This window comes from Anneissia japonica, unplaced genomic scaffold, assembly GCF_011630105.1.
Source record: "Anneissia japonica isolate Jap-2015-1 unplaced genomic scaffold, ASM1163010v1 scaffold1889_len2455224_cov183, whole genome shotgun sequence".
In the NCBI taxonomy this organism is placed as follows: domain Eukaryota; kingdom Metazoa; phylum Echinodermata; class Crinoidea; order Comatulida; family Comatulidae; genus Anneissia; species Anneissia japonica.
Window position 1 is genome coordinate 451,678 of NW_022752980.1, and position 19,429 is coordinate 471,106.

General features: G+C 35.0%; 1 protein-coding gene across 2 annotated transcripts in view; it reads right to left on the bottom strand.

Annotated features, from left to right (window-relative positions):
- LOC117122530 (TBC1 domain family member 2B-like) overlaps window positions 1-15,679 on the bottom strand; it is a 35,180-nt gene extending 19,501 nt beyond the window's left edge. For both annotated transcript variants that reach the window (XM_033268121.1, XM_033268122.1), the window contains exons 1-10: window positions 15,366-15,679; window positions 14,593-14,675; window positions 11,873-11,941; window positions 9,235-9,312; window positions 7,517-7,589; window positions 6,308-6,385; window positions 5,201-5,276; window positions 4,569-4,701; window positions 2,526-2,684; window positions 1,434-1,515 (exon numbers count right to left, since the gene is read on the bottom strand). In XM_033268121.1, coding sequence (XP_033124012.1) covers window positions 1,434-1,515; window positions 2,526-2,684; window positions 4,569-4,701; window positions 5,201-5,276; window positions 6,308-6,385; window positions 7,517-7,589; window positions 9,235-9,312; window positions 11,873-11,941; window positions 14,593-14,675; window positions 15,366-15,641 — 1,107 coding nt within the window. In that variant the 5' untranslated portion in view covers window positions 15,642-15,679. The remainder of the gene's footprint in view (window positions 1-1,433; window positions 1,516-2,525; window positions 2,685-4,568; window positions 4,702-5,200; window positions 5,277-6,307; window positions 6,386-7,516; window positions 7,590-9,234; window positions 9,313-11,872; window positions 11,942-14,592; window positions 14,676-15,365) is intronic.
- Between the last annotated feature and the right edge of the window lie 3,750 nt (window positions 15,680-19,429).

The following is a 19,429-nucleotide window of genomic DNA, read 5'->3' on the forward strand; positions in this document are numbered from 1 at the left end:
TTTTAATATACAAAAAATCTATAATTCATAATTATTTCATATTCACAAACAGAGCAACAATATTTTAAAATGCAACATCTATGATCCAAAAAACATAACAATTTCATAAACAGTTTAATTAAAACCCTGAAATCAGCAATGATGTTGATAGCGTAATATGATTGAACATTAGGGAATTGTAAAGATTAATTTTAATGGTTATAAAAATAAGATTTTCAATACTGTACATAAAACTGAATGATCTATTTTTTAATGACCTGGAATATATTTGCAGCATATTTCTATACTCAATTCTAAATTTCTATTAGACAATAATTTAATGAACATCTGTGGTTGTAATAAAATGGTAATTTTATAAAATGTATATATTATAAATGACTTTTTTTTTATTTTTACATGTGATTCTGCACTATTTTATATATTTTAATGCATTTGGCAATGAAAATGAATTTTCTTGTTTAAATTTGCAAGAAGAACAATGAAGTTATCTACTTATCTATGATAGGCGGTGAAATATTCATCTACCGTAAAACCTCCAATTGAACCCCTAAGCTTTGGATGGGCTTCTTTTTTTGCAAAGTAAAGAGGGGGGCTTCTTTTCAAAATGAATGCTGTAAATTTTGTGAATTTGTAATATAAAACAATAAATAAGGCCACTGTAACATCAATCTGTATATGGAGTACGAGTATTTAACCGGCATTAAAACACCTAAACCACTGTATAAACCAGGTTGTTTTTAATTTATTTTGTTGTTTGAAATTCATGTGGAGTGCATGTACGTGTACTATCTCAAAAACAAGCCTATGCTATCTTGAAAAGAAGCCCATGGGCTTCTCTTTGAGATGAGTTTCTTTTCGAGGCTAATTCTGCAAACTAAATAATATGACATTTGAGATTAAGCCCATTGGGCTTCAAATTTGAGGTTTTACTGTATACATTTAATAGTATATGCACTTGTCGACCGGTAAAATGTTGGCATGTTATCAACCCTGTGCAAATTATATTTGACAAAAACATGTAACGAGTATGGTCATGATGACTTAACAACATGACCATATATTATAGACACATTATGATTATTTTATTTCATTTCATTTATTTGTCACATTAAAATTGACAATAAAGGAAACAGCAAAGAACAAACACAGTCAAATGACACAGGACACCCCAAAAGTGAACTCAATCACTGTCGAGTGGGGCCCTTCACAAGAAACAACCAAATGCAATACAGAATATATGTTTTTAAAAATATATAAACAGTTAAAGTTAAAAAATTTAAAAAGTTCAATATTAAAATAGGCATAATTAAAAAGTTTGGCATTTAAAATATTAAAATTTTCAGATATATATGGTAACTTACAATAGTTTTTTGATAATCTGGGCAGAGGTTAAGAATGATTAGAAGAAACCCAAAAAAAAAAAAAACACTGACCTGCTGACATTTCCCACATGCACTGTCCAAGCTGGGGCTACTGGACGTCAAAGAGCTACTTTTAGAGACTGGAGGAGTCTTTCTGCAGTAAATAAATTATTAAATGATGGCATTTAAAATACAAAATAATGCTGACAACATTCAGTAGAACCCCTATTAAGCAGACACTTTAGGACCAAAAATTCTCTTTTATAAGGTGTCCCTCAATAGGAGTTTGATGTCATTTTAAAAAATATGGTTTCCCTCAAATCTCAGCAAAAGGGTCCGACTCTAAAGTAAGGCCTGCGCAGGGAATATATCCTTCACGCAAAAATTAAGCCAGAAATCCGTCTGTGCATTATGGAAAATAAGGGCCGATTCCTGCGCAGATTTTTCCAAAAATTAGGATTTTACCTATCTTAAGAATAACCAATGTATTTTGCAGTAGTCACAAATAATTAACTAAACTAGAAATTGCAAATTGCAAGTGAAGTGCTGCGAAGTAAAACTGCATAAAATGTTCTTCGAACAAAATTATTTATGCGAGTCAAGTGAAAATAAAATATAACAAATAATATGAGACACGACCCATTGTCTATATTAGAACAGCGTTGGTACCGTGTACAATAGTGTTTTGCTGCAGTGACATCTCGCTGCTGGCGACTCGCTGCTGCTGGCGATGACTCGCTGCTGGCGAATCGATCTGCGCATGTGTATACTGGTATTTATTTCCGAAAACAGTATGCCAGTCTACAACAAGCGTCGCCTAAATGTAATAATTAGCACGTTGAAATAGGCTAGTAAATAAGTTCAACTGGGTTCGTAAATAATATTGGCCTCAAAATATTGTGGCTGAGACATGAGCCGATTAAACGTAGAAATAGGTAACCTAGAAATATAGTAAAAACGCTGAATAGTACTCCAGCGTCGCGATATGCAAACGTCGCCTAAGGTAATTGATTTTACCCGGCAGAACAAAAGAAGGAAACTCCGCTTTTCAGTTGTCTTAGGCGCAGGTTTTTTGACAAACAATGACCTTTCAGAGGTCAAATTGCTGTCAAGAATATGAATTGGCTGCTTCGCAGCAATAAAATATCAAATTATAATTCTGACCTCCTAAAATTTGACATGAAACCCTCCTTGGACTTGGCTCGTTGCCCCTCAGTTGTTGCTGGTTCCATTTCTGTTGAGGTCTGGAAATCGATCCCTGATCCACGTTTGCTGGTCACTATAGTTTCCTGCCCACTTGACGTTCTTTTTCTTGAAGGCAAGCTGCAGCAGAAAGAAATAAGCGAACATAATAATTAATTGGTAAAATTGTTGTTTTATGACTAAAAACAACTATGCTCCCTAATTGGAGAGTTACTTACTGTTGGATGCGAATTAAATAAAAAAAAATTTACAGTGATTCATTTACAATCATTAATAGCCAAGAAATTCTCAGAGAGAATGGCTAAAGCACAGTAACAATTAAGTAATTAAAAAACAAAAAAAAAAAAATTCTACCATATTTGTATTATAGTAAAGCAGGCCAAAACCTGCATCAATTCACTAGTCCTTAGGCCAAGACATTTTTTATACCTTATTTTAATAGTGAACTTATTTATTTAAGGATCATCAGTGGAGGGCAGAAACACAATAAAAATAAAATATTGTTTTCTTATTATAATATGGTTGCTTCAAGGTAAAACAATGTACAGCAACTGCACAAAAATATAACAGCAGTTACGTTGTTTTTCCATGGGACGGCTGAATAGCAAATGCTTTTTTCAAAAGCATCCAAATGGAGGAGAAAATAAAAATTTAATTAAATTGGTGAATGAAAACAGTGTAGTATTAAATTGATAAATGCTTAAATACATATAATTAAGGAAGAAATATAGATCTCAGGGTGCCTTGTGTATTAAAAAGATAATTTTATTATGTGATATAAATAAATACAAAGAAAAAGGAAATAGATAAAAGATAAAAACAATCATCCAATTCAGCGTATTCTAAACAAATTTGGTAGAATTACATGAATGAATTACTTGGTTAAATATATAATGTCACAACATCGACATCTTGATCTCTTACGTTAATGCTTAAAATTTTAACTACTATATACATGCATTATCTATATAATCTAATACTTATATAAAATTTTAATGACTTGAAAATGTACTCACTGCAATTTCCTTATTGGACGAATAACATAAAAAATCTGAATCTTAATATGAAATGATTAGATACCTATTACGAATGATTATTAACACTCTGCCCGCCAAACACAGAGATTTGATAACACAAAGCTTGATCGCCAAACACGGAGATCTTCGTGTTTCAGGTTTTCTTAAGGAATCTGATAGATGGTGACATATACTAACAATTTGAACACTATATTCAGTCTGGACTGTAAGTATTTCACTATTTGTTTGTTTACATAGAGCAAAGTGGTATTGATGTACTTCCACAAAATCGCGATTATGTCAGCTTCATTGTGCGAAATTGTGTAAATCTGCGTTAATCTCCAAAAGTGAGTTATTTTTATTTTACTGTTACTGGTCACAGATTGTGATTAGAATAAAGTGTTTGGTACCATTGTAAAGCTAAGATGTTTGTAGTTTTTGCAGTATTCATTACATGTCAATCTGATCACATGCGCACTCACAATGAGCTTCAAAAAAGTTTTAAAATTTGCTAAAATGTCTGGTGGTGGCTGATACTATTTTTTCAAACCCCTAGCGGTCAGAGTGTTAATCTGAATTATCTTGAGCACTTTACCATATTTGGTACATTTGACTTCTGAAACTACAGTAATGTCTATATAAAATTTTAACTACCTGAAAATGTACTCACTGCTATTTCCTTAATTTTTTATCTATTTTATCAATCTTTTTATTGGCTATTTTAATCTGATGCCTTTGTGTTGTTTTGTTATTTATTGTATGTTTGTTTGGCCAGGGGCTTAAAGGATATCCACATCTTGTGTTAGGCTCTCAGTCCATGGTGTCGTCTTGGAACCCCTCTGGCCATTTTCTGATTTGTTGTGCTGAATATGTAATAAATAAATAAATAATGGAAGAATAACACTGAATCTGAACCTTAAAATCTGAAATGATTTGATATAAACTAACGCGAAAGATTATTACGCTGAAGTATCTCAGGCACTTTTACCTTATTTGGGACATTTGACTTCTGAGATTGCTGAATGCAGTGTTAAACATCCCAACATTAGGGTTGGACTGCGTGGCCGCTTCTCCGACTGAATGTTTTGGTGGTTCCAGGGGATTGAGGATTTGAGAGTAAACTGAAAAGAGAATATGCAAAGTCAAGTCCAGTATCAGCCCCCACAATGCTAGGCTTTGTCCAAACTATTAAACTGTTGTACAGTATGCCCATATATAGTCAATATGAGCCTATATATGGTCATGATGTGATGTCATCAGGACCATATTTAGGTTTGTCACATAATTTTTATCAAGGCCTACACAACCTGCAAAGTCATTTATCATAAAGACAACATCAAAATGATGTTGGGGAGGCATTGTAAAAAGATTGTTTTTGAAAAAAACATAATTTGATCTTAGCCCGAACAAGGATGTTTAAAAGCTTGTGTCACTCTCTCAATCAGTGGTTGGGCCGGGGAGACATTAAAGGCCACCAGTAGAAGTTCGCCATTTCAAAACCTACGTAGCATTTTAAATGAACAAAAACTATGATTATTTATAATTAGCGTAGGCAGGTACTTTAACTATAAAGTAAAACTATGACAATACAAAATGTGACGTTTTGCACTTGACCAATACCTTGACTTTGATTCTGTGATCCAATTTGTATGGCTGCCTTTGATCGCTGGGTGCTGACTAATCCAGTAGTTGAATACTACATTTAATAAAAGAAATCATTACTATTTGTGAAAAAAAAAACATGGTAAAGAAAACAAATATCAAGATTATAAATATGGCTACCATATAAAAAACCAAAACAACTCTTTCCAACTTTTCCTCTTCACATACTGTAAAAGTGTCCAGTAATAATTTTTCTAACAGTGCATCATTTAAGCATAAACATTAATTCCCTACATATATACAAGAGGGAACAAAATATTAATAAAAGTAATTTAGAACAGATGATAATAATAAAGATAAGAATGATTATTATTATCTCTGCAATATTCCCAGTACAGAACTTCTGGACCACTCACAAAAGATTCTGAGCAAAGTCCCACCACACCCACTCTGCTGTCGTTGGGAAAATTGCACCCATCGGGCAAGCCTTGGCACTACCTCTGTTCAGAGCCATACAACAATTGGAAAATTAACATGCTTTCGAATTTCACCTGATATTTCCAAAAACATAGCGTTTTAGGAAGTAGTTTGAACTTTTGGCCCTTGTTAATGCACTTTGTTGTGCTATCATGTTCCTTTAGGTTGATATTTAGAAATACCAGAAATATGAACTCATCTACAATCACAAAATTATCTAGTTGCACTTTACCAAAACCAATGATTGTTTCTATGGTCTCATTTACAGTAACATTTAACACTAGACTACCATCATAGTCAAATACTGTAGTTCAGCTTGATGTTACAGTATGAGTAGTCTTAAGGCCAACCCACTAGACAGCATTGTACGATGCAGCCCAGTAACGATTTGTTGTCCCATTTTAGGCCTGTGTGATTCAAAACGCTGAGGCGATAGGTCTGCGTCAGGACAGTTGCATTGTAGCATATGCCAGAGGAAAATCGCGCCGGGCTGTGTCATACGCTGCTGAGTTGGCCTTAATACATTACCATAGAAAAAAAAATCTCCATGAAAATGTTTTGTCAATTAGGCAAAAGACTCATTTTCATCACATGATATCCATAGGTCATGTCATAAGTCATTTGCAAAGTTCAAGTACAGTAACTAACCTGTTTTGAAGTGTCCTTGTGGTTGCTCCTAGTACGGGCAAGGCAAGTCTGCAGCAAACTGAACTGTCTACGCTTTTCCTGCAAATGAATCCAATGTTTCGAAATTAGAAAGAAACAATTATACAAATATAACTACAGTAACTGAATGTTTGTTTATGGCCACCAGTTCCTTGACACATACTAAGTAAAAAGTACAGCTTTATAACAAATATTTAGTTAATAGTTGCTGGTTATATTCTTGATGCAAGATTGTATAATTTATTCAAGTATTGCAACCACAAGCAGACACCTGTCCCCACTAAATGTCAAATAAATCATTAGGCTATAATTAGATGTTTTTATTCTATTTTATTCATTTTATTATTTTTTTTTATTCAGTATACTATACATTGTTTTTACCTGACATGACCAAATGAATTTTCTTTTCGGGTAATAAAGTGTTTTTGAATTGAATTTAACAGTTCAACAGAAAAAAATCAATAATGCAGTTTGCGCAAGAATTAATAAAGTATGCTGGTTCATCTTGTAAAATTATCATTTGATGTTCTGAAGAAAGATTGCCAACTACTAAACTAAAAATTGGAAGATAGGGTTTGTTGGGGGCGGGAAAGAGACTGACTGCCCTGCACACAGATAGCTCAGAGTTCAAGAAAGAAGGTTAATGCCATCATAACATAATAATAATTGCGTCGGTGCATAATAAATAATAAATTATCTTAGCAATGTTCCACTTTTTTTGGGTGGGATGCTGAGGTTTTTTTTTAACAAGGACTAAAGATTTATACTACTTTACTTTTATCTTATTCAGATAATTTTTCAAAATAAACATTAAGTCATGCAAAAATGCAATTATTTACAGTACAATGAAATTTCTACATATTTCTAAATATACCACTAGATCTGTCTCTGCTCAGTGGTGCAACGAGTTGTGGGGCCTGGGGGAAAACATGTTGGGCCCTTGAAAGTTCAGTAAAGTATTCATTAACACAAAAACTTTATGAATATTAAGGCTAAAAATACTGCATTAACGGCAATGTTAGTATCGTTAAAGAATATAATTAAACTGTGTGAGTATAAGTCATAGAATCAACTTATATTTTCACACACTCCAGAACCCCTTTGGACAGGGGGCCCAGGGGCTGCTCCCCCGCCCCCACCCACAAAGCGCCCATAAGTGTTGCCACTGTCTCTGCTATATATAGTACCAACCTGAAGTTCCTGAAGCCAGTACATCATTGTGTGCCTATCATTAGCCTGTAGGTGGTATTGCCGTCCGTCAGAGCTGAACAGAGCCAAGAAACACAACAAATAACATGAAGAAACACCCTAGTGGTATTTCCTGTCTTCAATTAGTGAATCCAATTTGTTATCAATTCAAAAAAGCATTAATTACTTACTGCCTGTAATTAGCTTAATTGACCAACACTAATGTATATCCTTCACAGCAAAATAACATGTAACAAACAATACCTTTTTTCAGGTATGAATATAAGAAAAATTCATACCCACTATGTGTTTAGTTTAGCACACACCTCTTCCTTAAACCACTTTAATAAATATTAAACCTGAAACCGCATCACAGAGAGGAAATAAAAATTGAGGCATATTACCATGCATATCCAATTCAATTAATAATGTTTGATTTTTCATTGAAACCCAGGTTATCTACAAAGGCCAGAAAATTTGAATATAAAAAGCAATTGTGAAGCTTCAATAGACACTGTTTCAAATCTAGAAAAATACCAATGGAATAAAGAGCTTAAAAAAAAAAAAAAACAGACAAAACCAAGTATTAATAATTCAAGGTCTTTGCATTCTGTTTGCAAACTTAGGAATAAATATTTGAAGAAAAACCAGGAAATAATAAAAGAACCTACTGTAGATGATAAAAAAAAAATAATAAAAAATAATAATAATAGAATCCAAACAAAAATGTATAACAAATTACTGATACATAAAGTGCATTATTGTATAAGAGAGAATCCCTTTTTTTTTTCCATAATTTCATATACTGTAATACAAAACATAACCTTCTGAGACCCTCACCCTTACCCAAAATGAATAATAAAATGTCCATTTTATATGTACTTTTTTTAAATCTCCTCCTCCCTAAAGAGAAAATAACAGAATAATTGTTAACACTCAGTAATTTAAAAAACAAAATGTATCCATTGTTTCAAGTTTGAGGATTATACACAGCACAATAATTTTGTTATTTTGAGATTATATGTAATTTTTTTTAAATGTTCATATAGTGATGACCTCCTGTTAGCATTAAATGTTCTGAACTCTTATGAAATTGATGATCCTTGAACCTAGTTCTTAAACTATATTTATTGGTGTACCCTATACATGCATATTTCTAAAACAATGTTTTTTTTTTCTTAGGTACTAGATACAGTTCAGTCAACATCTGTTATTTAACCTCTTAATTACATTAATCATTTAAAATGACTGAATAAGTTATTAATTTCCATAACAGACATCAAAATAATGCCAATCTTTAAAACACTACATAATGTCTAAGAATTGGAATATAGTTGCTTAAAAAAAAATCAACCACTGGACATAATTTGAATGCAGCTCTCCCTCTAATTAAAGACCACCTCCAATTAAAGACCACTTGGTCCCACATTAACACATCTTTCATTTTTATTATTCTAATTAGAGACCAAAGCTGCTAAAGATCATGGAAACCCAAGTCCTAAAAGTGGTTTTTAATTGGAGGGTGGTACATATAGTTTTTTGGACAAAAAAGACAAAAATCATTCTCACAATTCTTAGTGTAAAATGGAACACAATAATCCAAAATTGACACATAAAACTATAGTAGGGGCCTACACTCAGAGCGGATAACATAAATGTCATACTTTATATACACTATTACCATTACGACTAAAATTTGAAATTAGTTATTCTTCTCTTACCTGATATCAAAATTGAACTGGCCACTCTCCTGGCAGCCAACGTCAAATGTGAAAGAGGCATTAGAAATGTCGATGTGTCTAAATGTAGAGACAAACATTAGATTGTTAAAGATGACAAATGACAACAACGACGCAGAATGGAAGATGGTGGCAGTGAGTGGTGGTATGTTTCACAAGCTTTTTACGTCACATAAAAACTACACTTCTGCACTGCAGTGCTCAAGCCTACAAAATATTGTGTCTAGGCCGCTAAATAAACAGTCTGATCGCCTCAGGCCATGTTTCAGAGTTTTCTCACATCTCACAGTTCCGCACAGCAGTGCTTAGATCTACAAAATATTGTGCAAGACTACAAAATAATCAGATAGGTACAGGTATGTTTCAGTACATGAGCTGCATGCTGTAAGTGTTGCCAACTGTCCTAAATATTGAGTACCCATTGTATTATATACTGAATATAAAAATAAATAGTCTTTAATGGCTCAAAACATCAGCAAGGAATCTGAGATGTTTTAGAAATCGATCAGTTAAAAATACAAGGCATACCTGTATATGCCTGTGGACAAGGCACAATATACTGTAGGCTAGGTCAGGCCTAATAATTTCGCGAAGGATAGGACCGGACCAGGCCTAGCTAGGTGGGCCCACTTCACTCTATTTCAAATTCCTAGATCAGTTTAAAAATACAAGGCATATAATAATATATATCAGGGGACAAGGCACAAAATAGGCTACAGTAGGTTAGGCCCAATGAGTGTGCTAAGGCTAGGACCAGGCAGGCCTAGCTAGTTAGGCCCCCTTCTATCTATTTCAAATATTTCTGCCACTGCAAAAACACAAGCAACAGCACACACCATAAACAGATACGTTAAACACAAGACTATTTTAATATCAAACTATAGCTACTATTCACAGATAGCTGGATATGCTACATAGAGAATAAACTATAGAAGAATGTGATGATTTTGGGAAATTAGGTTCATTAAGCTGGGCACTCACTGCCTCACAACAGTCGTACAACCACCGCACAACAAATCAAACTCCGTTCTCTGTGATCAACAAACTGATCACAGTCTCTGTGATCAGTAGACGCGACGCTGTCTACTGATTACAGTCTCTGTGATCAGTAGATGCAACACCGTCTACTGATCACAGAGACTGTGATCAGTAGACGCAACGCCGTCTACTGATTGTCGGTGGCATTCTGAAGGGATCGTCATTAAAAATGATCTGTTGTGCGCCACCTTTTCACACTCATTTAACACGCTGCGTAGCATAGGTATGGTAGCACTAATAATAATAATAATACTGTAATAATAAAAATAAAAAGGTTAAAGGTCATAATATATTTTTTAACAATTATAAACTGTACTCTAATACAACAAATTTTGTAACATTACTATTGCTAAATTAAGATTTATGTATTATTTACTAAACTTATGTAATTTTAAAACATATTCCTTCCATTTCCTTTCGATTCCTTATTATTTTCCCTATTTTTTTTTTTTTTTTTTTTTTTTAGCCTTTACAATCTACAAGTGACCACATCGGAAATAAGTCATTTTATTTTAAATGACTTTTATTTATGTTATCCTGGCATCTTTAATAAATGATTTTTCTCTATTTTCATAGTTCCTGTCTTTTTTTTCTGTTTTCTTCTTAACGTTTTTAATGTATTTTGTATTGTATGTATTGTATATATTGATGCCAAAGAAAAGAAAGAAGGAAAGAAAAAAAAAATAGTCTCTTCGTTGTTGATTATTTTTGCGAAGCACGTTTATAAAATGTTGGTTTTGTTTCTTGATATGAGTGCAATAAAATATAATGAGAATTCTATTGGATGCACAAGATAGAATTTTATGAATAGAGTATAATTACTTATAAATCAGGGTGCAGGCTGTATGGTGTGGATTAGAATCTATATGAAAATACACAAAACAAGAAATCCCCACGGTTAATGGTCAAAATTCACAAGATTGTATTTATACCAATTAAACCATGCACTACCAATGCCTATGAATCTAAACAATGAGAGGAAAACATTCAGGTTTGATGTAAGTTTATTTTATTGCTCAAAACGTGTAAATTTAAAGAATTTTTTTTTGTCACTAATGTAGTTGTTTTGATACCGTACAATAAAAAAATAAGGGTGTCCACACAATAGGGATTAAATTTTATTGACTCACACACAGAAGTGTCCCAGTCCCCTAAATAGGGCTGTCCCCTTAACAGTGGTTGACTGTAGTGTTCGATGTATTTCCCTTTGTTTCATGGAAAAGTGTCCCCTTAATAGGGATGTCCCCTGAATAGGGGTGTCCCAAAGAGTGCAGCTTAGCTTTCCTGCTTAGTCTACCGTGTGTGCGCTGAACCACGGAGATTACTGGGTCCCCAGTTCAATTCCCATCGCTGCTCTCCTTGTGTTTCAGCTGGAAGGCTGAAATGCAAGTTGCGATAGTGCAATGTCTTTCGAATGAGACGTTTAAGCCGTTGGTCCTGTGCGCATGTGCATGTTTTAAAGAACACAGTACACTATTGAGAAAAGAGTAGGGGATTGTTGGCCCAATCACCACCAGAAGGACCCCACTGGAAATAAGTCTCCTTCAGACAGCAATTATACATTTCCTGTGCATTGACTTACCCAAGCGGTAACAGATCTTGTTTGGTTCTGTAGTAATACAAACGACAGGTATGCTGATCAAACACAAACCTATGTAAGAACAGAAAAAAAAACATTTAATTTGTAAGATTAACAGAGGCTCAATACATCAAACTAAAATAAAAAATAAAAAATTGTAAATATAATATTTTCAGGGGTCCCAATTCTCCTGGACAGCCTCCTCTACCTCCATGTGCAAACAAAAATCTAACCAACTTCCTCCAAATTCATGATATATGCATGTTTTTAATACTGTTTTATCAATTGCCTTCCGGAAGACAGCTGGCCATGGGTAGCACCATGTTTTTTTTATTTTTATGTAATGAGATGCGAGAGTCTTCATTATTTATTTGTTCATTTAGGGCCTTTAATGTTTATTACATTGTCTCGTATACTTGGGGAGTGCGGATGTACATTTTGGTTTTGAATATATCCAGTGATTATACATCAAGCCAATTTTACAATAAGCAAATTTATTCGCATGAATTGAAAACATTGGTTCATGCACAAGTGCATTCGCATTTCTATCAGAGATTTTTTCTCCAGTGAAATAAAGTAGTTTGAACTGTTCCTACTTTTTGCAAAGCAAAACAATTCGCAACCAATCATAGCTCAGGAAGTGAACCGACACTTTTGATTTGCGCAAATACATTTGCCAAGTGGAAAACCAGCTTCAATGATTGAAAACATGATGATTCATGAAAATTTACATTTTTTTTTCTTCGTTTGTTTTGTTTAACTACTCTAATTTATTCAAGCTTATTCTCTCATGATTAAAAGTGAATGTAATTCTACATATCAGGGGTCTATATTAAAGGTAGTTGTGCATTGCACAACTATCCTCTCCACTCAGCGATGTTTATGGATACTTATATAGTGTGTAGTCTTAATTGTACTGTGTATGAGATGGAAATAAATATTCTGATTCTGAATGTATGTCTTTCTAAGTAAGTAGTGTGCAATTTTTTGGAACAGGGTGTTGTAAAGTATATTGCCAGCTGTTTGGATGATACTGTAAATGTACAGTCATTTGACTGCATTTGATTTAATAGGTGGTTATGAGTGTTGAGTGTTAATATGGTGGTAATAAGTGTAGTGGCGAATACATTGACATCTCTTTACTATTGTTATTGAATTTTGCATTATTCTATGGTTTTTGACATTAGCTTTTGGCTAATGGAAACCGCCAGCAGTTGCAAAGTGCAGCATCCAAAATGGTCAGTAAACTGGGGGACAATCTTCTTATATGCGCTTTACTTGTCAATAGAGGGATTTAGAGATTGTTTACAGGCGGTCACATGATCTGACTTGGGTATACATGAAAAACAATACACTGCGATAGCATAGGAAATGATAATGTTATGGTTGCGAAAACAACCACCCACTGTTAACGTGTGAAGTAAATGGCTAGGAAAGGCAATACGATTATTCAACATAGTGTTTATTTACTTATCCTAGCGTTCTCCTTGGATTGTATGCTTTGAAATTTAAGTGACCCTTCATAAACCTTAGCTGAGCTTAACATCGCAGCATAGCTTGTGGGTCAATGACCATCATGCATACCTAACCATGCCGTAGATGTGCAGGAGCCTAGGCCTAACATTTGTCGAAAAATCTCAATGTTTGCGGTCAGTATCCTTTACAGCATTAGCAAAACATTAAGGCAAAATTCTTAAGTTTAATTTCCTGTCAATTTGGTATATTTTACTGGGAATTATGATCATCTATACAGCAATAAACAAGGGACGGCTGTGATAGAAATCTGCATGTAAAACACCGCTGTGTCAGTGGATTGTTTATATCCAACACCCAAGTTAAGTCACATGAATGTCCATCGCTAAATCCCTCTATTGTAGTCCCGCCCCCACCCCCCCCCCCACTTGGCCGGGGATGTAATTTACAAAATAGTTACATGCATGTGAAAGTCCTAGCCCCCTCCCGGCAATGCGGGGCATCGTTTTAACGTACATCCCCGGCTAAGTCCCCGCCACCTACCGGTAAAATGCCCCACTAATAAATGATTGGATAATTGACAAGTGCATTACTATTTTTTAAATAGTGTACAGAGTTCATTTTTATACTATAACCTATTATGATGAAACCACCAGATTAATGTCCCATCCTAGACAGTTTCAATTTAAGCAGTGATGTTGAACACTTTATCAACAGGTGTTAGAATTAAATCCGTATCCCTTATAATTATACAATAGTTGGACTAGCCTATGTTACATACTGTAGTTCTGAATTTTTTTTTTTTCATTTAACCCTCGCAGGGTTAATGAAGTCCAGCCTTTGAGGCACTACGACCTCCGGGTCAGTGCATTTGCATATAACCAATACATGTGCAACACCCGGCGGACCTGTGGCTCTCAGGAGGATAGAGCACTTCAAGCCTAGAGCTCAAACGAGAAACAAGTGACAGTTTAATCACCAATTGTGTTATAGCTACGCGGGAAATCAATACCATAACTGGTAAGTACCAAACATGCTAGCTTTTTCACAATATTGGCGCTGCGAGCACGGTCGTCACTACAATACTTACAGTATGAGGGTGACCCTTCCCAGCGTATCCTAGAAGGTCGCTGATATTCGGGGCTCTCTTAAATAAATAAAATAACGTATGCTTTTATCAGTGAAGTCCCATTATGAGGCCTAGCTAGGGGGTGGAGGAGTTTTTAGTCGTGAGAGAAAGTCCTGCTTACCATCTTGTTCTAAAAGGTCTAATCAAGCCTCTGTCTCCTTGTTTACTTAGGAAGCCACACAGTCGCACATCATCAGATGTCCCCTGTGAATTGAAAGTCATGTGTTAAATAAATATCAACATAAAAAAACCAGCTGTTTTGCATAGTTACCAACCTGAGAGATTTGAAATGCGTGACTACACTAGTTGGCTGTTGGGGGGGGGGGTCCAGGGGTGCCCCGGTGGATGTCGGGTTTGAGTCACTAATCAACGGTTGGTTGTGACAATGAATGCACAGCAAGTAAAATGAGGTACGTTGAATGCCAACACGCCTCATTTTACTATGGCGCGTGGTTGGCTGAGTTATTTTGGTCGAAAAATAGAAATTTTCTCGGTGAATTGATTCTCGAACGAGATAAGGAAAGCTCTCTAATAATGACTCAAGTTACTGCATGACCGTTTTTATATCTTTAATAAAATCAGTTTCTTCTCATTTTAAATACATTTTCCCATGAATTCGTAATAATTCCTTATCACGCATAGACTTGTGCTAAATACATGACAAATTTATGATCACGCACGTGTTTCTGCAAAATGCGTGTTTCATCCAAAATTACATTAAAATGCGAGACGGTTGGTAACTCTAATAGGCCTAGGTTTTGGCATGATGCTTATCCCAGGTGCCATAGCTGACTATTACAACAAACCACATGCACTGTATGTATACAAAACAATATCGAGGATTGCCATTAGACCAACTTGGGTGGCCCAGGCCTACTAAGACTGCAAACTCACCACAACCTGTGATCCATCGCCAGCACGCTCCATCGCGCTCCCTAAAGCAGTCGATGCAGTATCATCCGATTCTAGGCCTAGGCTAACAGCAATTGTATTAGTATTATTATCAGTAGTAGTAGCTCTAGAAGGTTTTTCATGGGCCGACCCAGTAGTCTGTTCATTGTACATCTGCTGACAGTGACTAGGACGAACTTCCTGTGAAATAGTGTCATCAAATATTGAAACCAGAACGCCTGTCGGTACTTCCGTATTATGTTTTGCACGTGAAGCCATCACTCCATTTAGCCTCGGGGCCACAGGGGACCTATTGCACTTCGAGCGAATGCTAGTTCGAGCGGATGCCATTTCGAGCGGATGCAATTTCGAGCGAAAAATGATTTTAATTTTTTTACAATTATTGTAAATTACAGTTTTTAAACGTTACTGTGCTACTGAACAGAAAATGTAAAGAATGATAAACGAATAAATGATGGAAACAAGCAACGACTCGACTACCAACTTGTCTCGATTTATTTAACAACGAATGCAGTTTTCTACTATAATTAATTTAATTAAGATGTGAATATAGTTTAACCTCAATGTAAATAATCAACTTTTCTTTTTTTTTTTCTTGATAGCTTGGAATTCCTCCTCGTCATGTAAAACAAAATTTTAATGACCTGATTTAATATTACTGTGGAGGAATATATAATAATTATTTTAATAACTCTCTTCTATCAGTCACACGTACTTGTAGCTCTTACAAGAATCATCCTCACTATGCAAAGACTAGAACTGGATGAAAACCAGTCAAGCGAACAAGCAGGATTTAGGACAGGTTTTCAACATCAGACCATCTACGTACTTAAGTCAGCTTATAGAGAAGTCCAAGAGTAGCTTTCCATCAGTCTATTTGTGGACTATGAAAAAGTATTCGACAGCATCAGTCAGCAAGAACTACTTCAAAGTTCTTGAAAGGCAGATATTATAGCAAATACATAACATCATAGGTCTCTGTATAAAAAAGCTTGTGCAAGAGTACACATCGATATGAAACAGTTCGACAGGAATATTTAACATCATAGAAGGGAGTAGGCCTAAGACAAGTAAGATTTGCAGATGACAACCTATTAGTCACAATCCAGGGGAGCTTCAGATAATGCTACATCAATTGCACGAAGGAAGTAAAAAAGCTGGACTAAACATCAACATCAGTAAAACCAAGGTATGTTCAGTAGGCCTAAAGGTAGTAGCAGGTATAAGTACCATAACACCCTAGATGGAAAGACAATTGAAATGTAAACTGTTATTATACTTAGGCAAGAAGATAAAGATGGAGGATGACACCACAATAGAAGAATACAGTTAGCATGGGTAAAATTTGGAAAACTTGGGTTCATATTTCGGGACAAAAATTTACCGCTTTCACTCAAGAAAAAGCTATTTAATCAATGTATTTTACCAGTCATGGCATATCAGCTGAAACTTGGGCAATTATATACGAAGAGAATGGAAAATTGAAAGTGACAGAAAGAGCAATGGAACGTACAATGATGGGAATCACAAGAGTCAGAAATGAAGATGTGAGAAAGGCTACAAAAGTGAATGTCATAATACAAGAAATAAAGAAGAGGAAATGGAGATGGGCAGGTCATGTAGCAAGAAGGACGGATAATAGTTGGACAAGAAAAGTAATGGATTGGGTGCCAAGAAATCGAGTCAGGAGAAGAGGTAGACAGAAAAGAAGATGGATGGATGAAATACGAGAATTCAAATTGCATTACATGGAGGAGAGGAGCACAGAACAAAGAAACATTGTACTATCATTTTAACGTCGCACAAACGGCGTACTTTGATGTTGACACAAAATATGTAATCATTGCTAACTTTTACAACCCTTTACGGTCCTACAGTAGGTTACACAGCCATCTTTAAAATGTTTACCGACGTCGGGCCCAACAACGTAATACGACGTTGCGACAACGTCTATAATCATATCTAATAGTTACAACCTCTAACCAACGTCAGCCCAACGGTTTTACCCAACGTCCATTTCAAACGTTTCCCGACGTCGAGCCAACAAAGTACTGTGACGTTGCGACAGCGTCTATAATATTTACAACCTCTAAACAACGTCGTACAGCGGTATAGTAAGCAACCTCCATTTCAAACGTTTACCGACGTCGGGCCAACAACGTACTGTGACGTTGCGACCACTTCTATAATCACATCTTTACAACCTCTAACCAACGTCGGCCAAACGATTGTAACCAACCTCCATATTATATTATAGACGCTGTCGCAACGTCACAGTGCTTGGTTGGCCCGACGTCGCTAAACGTTTGAAATGAGTATGGCTACAATTAACCGTCAGTACGTTACGTTGTTGGCCCGACGTCGGTAAACGTCTGATAGGATGACTAAGTACTACCGTTGGGCCCATGTTGGCTTCAGGCCGTCAACAACATTGCGAGGTGCCACGTGTGTGTCAGTACGATAATAAATGTACTTGTTAAATAAATTGATGTCCCTTGATAAAGACCTAAGGATAGGTCAAAATATTGGTTTTCTCAAATAAAGTGTTTCTAAGTCTATACATTGTATATTCGTTTGCTATATTGCCCAATCAGCGCCGCATGTTCTCGTTTTACGTTTCAAGTTCAAAAACGCGGGATTCGTTACTGAAACGACGCCATTCCTGTTTTTGTCGTACGAGTGGTAAGGTGCGTCGAATCATGGGTCGAAAAAGGTGAGTATTTTACCATTACACGACCTTTATGCCAAACTAGTTCGAACCTTATTATTGTAATCGTATTTAGATAGTAAAATTGGAGTTAATCTCAATTTGATAGCTTTTCTCGAGTAGGTGATATTTAAAAAGGAAGGGTGTAACATATTTTACTTTTGGAGGGTTAGTCCAGTGGCTTTTTCACCATTTCTCCAGGCGAGTTTTAGACCTAATTAGTCAAGTCCTATATATTACTCGGACATAGGGCCTAAAATTTTATTTTAAAATATTTAATATATTACGGGTATTTGCTGAGTCTGACTTGCCACTGTCAAAGCTATCATTTGATGTCCTGAAGTGACGTATTTCACAGGCTTACTGGACTGTTTAAGTATTTTGGGCCTGTGAACTTTGCATACCTGATTTGGCCTTTCATTTCAAATCAATCATTATACTTTTTTACTAACTGACGTTAAGAGACTGACAGGCATGTAGGTCAATAATGTAGCAGGACATCACATGATCAATATGGTGTTTATGTGTTAATAATAGTGATTTAATTGCATGTTAGCAAAACAAAAAATAATATCAATGTTAATAATCTATGTTCATTTAATGGAATATCCATGGTTGCAGTCAAAAGATGGGGTAATAAATAAATTGATTAACTACGGTACAGTACAATATGTTTAAATGGCTGTAAATAGAACCATTTCTATTAAAATTATCAGTAATAATTTTATTATTAAATTTAGACAACTATGAATAATAATACATTATAATATTATAACAGGGACACGAATATGTCGTGCTGTCTTCAGAACTTTCTCAACGTGAGAAAACATTATAAAGTAAAGTAGGTGGTATTCTAAATGTATTTAGTTTAGTTTACATTCTGTAACATCTAATGTCCTACTCCTAATGACACAACCAGCCTATGTATAATGTTTTAATTCAATAGCATTATTAAAGAAATGCTAATTGTTGTATTCTTGGTTATGATTACTATTATTGATTATAATAATAATAATAATAATAATAATAATAATAATAATAATAATAATAATAATAATAATAATAATAATAATAATAATAATAATAATAATTTATATAGCGCCAATTTCAACTATACCGAAGTAAAAATCAAAGGCGCTTAACATTTAGATGGTAAAAAGGTGCGTCTTAAGTTTTGTCTTAAAAATAGCAACTGACGGTGACTGGATAATATGTTTGGGCAATGAGTTCCAAAGGGATGCTGCGGAAAATGAATATGATCTAGAACCAAAGGTTTTGGTGTTAATCCTAGGAACAACTAAAAGATTTTTATCAGAAGAACGGAGACAAGTAGGTGAGG